Source organism: Myotis brandtii, unplaced genomic scaffold (assembly GCF_000412655.1).
Source record: "Myotis brandtii unplaced genomic scaffold, ASM41265v1 scaffold902, whole genome shotgun sequence".
In the NCBI taxonomy this organism is placed as follows: domain Eukaryota; kingdom Metazoa; phylum Chordata; class Mammalia; order Chiroptera; family Vespertilionidae; genus Myotis; species Myotis brandtii.
In genome coordinates this window covers 3759707-3764702 of record NW_005371709.1, presented here as the reverse complement: position 1 = coordinate 3764702, position 4996 = coordinate 3759707, and the positions used below count along the sequence as shown (strand labels likewise).

Below are 4996 nucleotides of genomic sequence, written 5' to 3'. Positions count from 1 at the left end.
GCGCGCCGCCCGGTCCCATGGAGCTGGAGGGGCAGTGGTGGCGGGGACAGCTGGCTGCTGATATTCACCAAGCCCTTCGGTACAAGGTAACCGGGGTGCCCAGCCCTTTCCCCTGGGTGCTTGGTGCCTCCTGCCAGTGAGTGTGAATCTCGGCCCCCTGGAAAGTCAGGTTCCTGAACCTCTAGTTTCCAGAGCAGAAGATGCGAGTTTGCCTATTGGCTCAAAGTTAATGAACTTCTCGGCTTCCCTGGATGTCAGGAGAACCTGCAGCTTCAATGAGGGGTGTGGGGGGGAAGGGGGGGGGGGGGTGGGAGGACGGGGCGTGTAGGTTGGGAGAGAGAAGGTGTGAAGAGGCATTCTGATGTTGTTTCCAGGTGGAGCAGGGGTTTCGTCTTATACTTAAAAAAGCCAGCAGACATCATTTTAGGGGGCAGAGCAGCCTTCCTTGGTCTGTAGTTGCTGTTGTATGCAGCTGTGTGTCATGTCACATTTGTCCATAAATAATTCCCCAGCCTTTCCACTAGCTTGCTGTGAGACTTCGGACAAGTTACTTAATTTTCTGTTTCCCAGTTTTCCCATCTGTAAAGTGAATAATAATACGATGTGCCTTCTGGGATGGTTGTGAAGATTAAATGAGTTGCTACTGTACGTGTATTGGAACAGTGATTGGCATATAGTGAGCACTAAGAAAGTGATGACTTGTTATTCTCTACCCCACCCTCCCACCCCAAGATTTGGGGCTGTACAAAAAGCCTTAAGGTAGAAGGAGTTAGCTACTGTTTCCAGCAAATATCAAGGGCAGAAAGTAGACCTAGTAATATACTTAATAGATATTGGTGGGAAAGGAGACACTTTGCTGGCACAATGCAAAGTGTTTTGTTGTTCTTAAGCAACAACTTTACTCTTTATGTCACATCTCAGTTTAATGGTCAGCTTTGCCTCTTTGATAACCAGAGGAGAGACCAGATCCAAAATGATCTCTAATTTGCATCAGTTTCATCATGAATAGAGGGGCCATTCATGTGGTATAGAAAATTAGAAAGAAGCAAAACAGCTGACTCTAATAAAAAGGATGCTGACTGTTGGATTGGGAGATCCAGAAATGATAATGAATTTATATGTTGATTTTTAAAATCAGATTAAGGAGAATTAGAAAACCTAATTTTGACTTAAATTGTTGCAATTGTACCCTTTTTAATTATTGAGGTTTCTAAATGCTACTTATTTCAGACACAATATATACACCCTAGTCCTGTAAGTGGTCATACCACAGAAAAGTCTCAACCATGGGAATGGTTCTCTGGAATGTTAAGAGAATTGCAGGTTTCCCTGTTGTCTTTCAGTTTTAAATGTTTTTCTCTTCTAAGTGTTAGCTCTTTATCGCTCTGGTATATGGTGACGTTAATTACATATTTTTTTAATGACATGAAACTTAAAATATTTTTCTTGGTTATTTCCATTTTTCCCCCCATAGGTTTTGATTCTTGTATTTTATGTGTAATTTTAATTCTGAGTGATTGCCTGCATTGATTTTATCAGTTTGAGATTGGAAGTGAGTCCCGTGTCCCCCCCGCCCCCCCACCCCCCAGTAAATTTGTTGAATGCTTTTGTGTATTCGGCTCTGGGGAGGATCTAAGGAATAAGACATAAGTGAACTAAGGTTGCTTATGAACTATCAAAGGACAAGATAGTGCAGGAATGCTGTGGAAAGTTATCTGGAGCCACTTGAGTCATGGTGCCCTGGATTAGCTTTATTTTTATCTTGAAGCATTTTTTTAAGCCACATGTTATGATTTCACACAGTGGCTACTCTTTATAAAGAACTTATCTGTAAAACTTGAACATGAGGAACTGGAGAGACCACTGTTTATAATACACTAAAGTCAAGAAAAGTTAAAATGAACTTTTCTTATTGAACAAATGCATGTTAATTCCAGGCTGTTACTTAAATGATTTAGTTGGATAATCATATGCTTATTTATTTACAATATTTGAGAGCCTACAATGTTCAAGGTGCTATGCCAGGTGGTAGAGTGGTAACAGTGAATGAAACAGACATGATTCCTGCCTTTATGGAGTTTCATATAATTCAGAGTATTGGAATTTAGGTCTTCCTTTGGGCAGTTGCCATTTAGACACTATGAAAGGTGTTTACACGCTAAGTTTGTGGAAGAATAATTGATGTGACTAGCATTATATCTACTAAGAAGGAGTAAAAATGCCAACTATACTGTTTTTTGTAAAATATAATTACCTTCCTCCATGTAATTACCCCTGTCCCCCTACACAGTAGCTGTCCTCTTATACCCTGTGTCATTTTCTCTTCCTTCTCGTTGTTTTGCTATGCATACTAGTATCTTAGGATGCTTCGGGGAGTATTTTTAGGATCCTTTATGGCAGATGGAAGCAATGCTAGTTTTGTAAGAAACCATCCCCAGAATTATACTTACACTTGTGAGTATTTCTTCTATGCCTTTATTTCCATCCTGGCTGGACAGTTATCCCATTCTTGGAAGGGGGTGGTACTTGGGATGGTGAGCTGATGAGGACTGGAGATGGAGATGACAGGTGAACCCATGGGATCCTGAGAAGCAGATGGAAACAAGAGTGTTCAATTCTAGGGGATCAGGAATACACAGAAAAAACTTGCAAGCTGAGAGAAGCCTAGGTTATTTTCTCATGCTTGTACAACTGCAGTACCTGGAAAAAGACAACTAAATCTGACAGCTATCTGGTGAGCACTTGTACTTTACCATTTAAAATAATAAAAAGAGAATATATTGAACACATTGTTTAAAATTTCCAATTGATGACCCTTTGTTTTAACATAGTTAAAGATAAAGTCCACCAGTATTTTCCAGCTGTTTCCCAGTGAGTCTTTAAGACCTTGTTCAGGCCTCTTTTGCAGAAAACCTATTCGGGCTTTGTTTTTTCCCCAACAACCCACCCCGTGAGCAGGATTAGATCTTTCACCTCAGTGTTCCTTTAATACCCTGTGATTACTATATCATATTCTAATCTCTGTATTTTGGTTCACCTACTAGAGAGAGGCTTGAGACCATTTTCCAGCTTGTATCCATGGGGTTAGCACAGTGTCTGCTACATGGATAATGCTCAACAAGTGTCATGTAATGCAGCAAAGATAGGTGAAGTTTGAAACTGTAACTCATTTACACCATTGTAAAGATCTACAGAAATAGTAAAGGAGAAAAGAAACCTCAAGGGTACATAAGAAATCCCTTGATTTGGAAAAATTAAATTTTTTATTTTTATCTTCAAAGAGCCAAGCCAGCCTAAGCCAGTCTTTTTTCTTTTTATACAAAAATTAAAAACATAAAATGGCCCATTGGTTTGTTTCATCAAAGTTGTTGAATTTATTAGTATAGTGTTCTTTGTAGTAGTCCTTTATTTTTCTTTGTCTTCAAAATCTGTAGTAATATCCCCTTTCATTTTTTTAAATTTAATTTTTGTTGAATTTATTGGGAAGACATTAGTTCATGGAGTTCTGTGGGTTCCAGATGTACAATTCTATGGTAATAAAATAAAATGGCCCATTAGTCTGTGTCCCAGGTAACTACTACTAAATTTTAAAAAAATTTATATAATATATGCATATGGTTAAAAAAATTTGGGGATAGTATAAGAAGGAGTAAAATGAGTATACCCCAATCCTCACTATTTCCTGATCTAAGGTTACCACCGTAATCGTGTTTTGTTTTTTCTTTTTTTTTTTTTTAATATATTTTATTAATTTTTTACAGAGAGGAAAGGAGAGAGATAGTTAGAAACATCGATGAGAGAGAAACATCGATCAGCCGCCTCCTGCACATCTCCTACTGGGGATGTGCCCGAAACCCAGGTACATGCCCTTGACCGGAATCGAACCCGGGACCCTTCAGTCCGCAGGCCGACGCTCTATCCACTGAGCCAAACCGGTTTCGGCGTGTTTTGTTTTTTCTTGAAAAGATACCCAATAAATTAGTATATTGGCAAATTATTTTTGTTGTTGATAGAACAGATCAAATATATAATCACTGTTCTATACCTTCTTCCCACCTAACCTCAATGTATCAAATTTTTACCTATCTGCCCTAGCCAGTTTGGCTCAGTGGATAGAACGTCAGCCTGTGGACTGAAGGGTCCCAGGTTCAATTCCCGTTAAGGGCACATGCCTGGATTGCTGGCTCAACCTCCCGTAGGGGGCATGTTGGAGGCAGCCGATCAATGATTCTCTCTCATCATTGATGTTTCTCTCTCTCTGTCCCTCTCCCCTCCTCTCTGAAATCAATAAAAAAATAAAATTAAATTAAAAAAATTTCCATATCAACACATACAGGTCTATTGCCTTTTAGTTTAATGTCTGCATTGAATCGATGTCCCATAGTTTATGTAACCAGTTTCCTGTTGATGGACGGCAAGCTTTTTTCTAATTACACTTTTATTTTGAGATAATTGTAGGTTCACATACAGTTGTAAGAAATAGTACAGAGAGATCCCCTATATCCTTTACCCAGTTCCTCCAGTGGTAACATCTTGTAAAACTATAGTACAGTTATCACAGCCAGGATATTGACGTTTATATAGTCAAGATACAGAATATTTTCTATCACCATGACATTTTCTTGTGTTACCCTTTTATAGCCACACCATTTCCCCTTCCACCCACATTTCCCCCTCCCCTTAACCCCTGGCAACCACTAATCTCTTCTTCATTTCTATAATTTTGTCATGTCAGGAATGTTAGTTATATAAATGGAATTAGACAGTATGTGACCTTTTGGAATTGGCTCTATTCACTCAGCAAAATTCTCTGGGGATCCAACCAGGTTGTTGGACATAAAGCTTTTTATTCCACTATCTTGCTATTAAAAATGGTGCTACATAACCAATGGACATAAGACACTGGGGGGGGCGGTAAGGGAGGCCAGGGGATTGTCAAGGGCGGGGGGAAAAAAGAAGAAACATGTAATACTCTTTGTAATAATTTAAGCAATAA

General features: G+C 39.2%; 1 protein-coding gene across 2 annotated transcripts in view; it reads left to right on the top strand.

Annotated features, from left to right (window-relative positions):
• The first annotated feature begins 6 nt into the window (after positions 1-6).
• Positions 7-4996, top strand: part of CCNJ (cyclin J) — a 24624-nt gene continuing 19634 nt past the window's right edge. For both annotated transcript variants that reach the window (XM_005885436.2, XM_005885434.2), the window contains exon 1: positions 7-86. In XM_005885436.2, coding sequence (XP_005885498.1) covers positions 18-86 — 69 coding nt within the window. In that variant the 5' untranslated portion in view covers positions 7-17. The remainder of the gene's footprint in view (positions 87-4996) is intronic.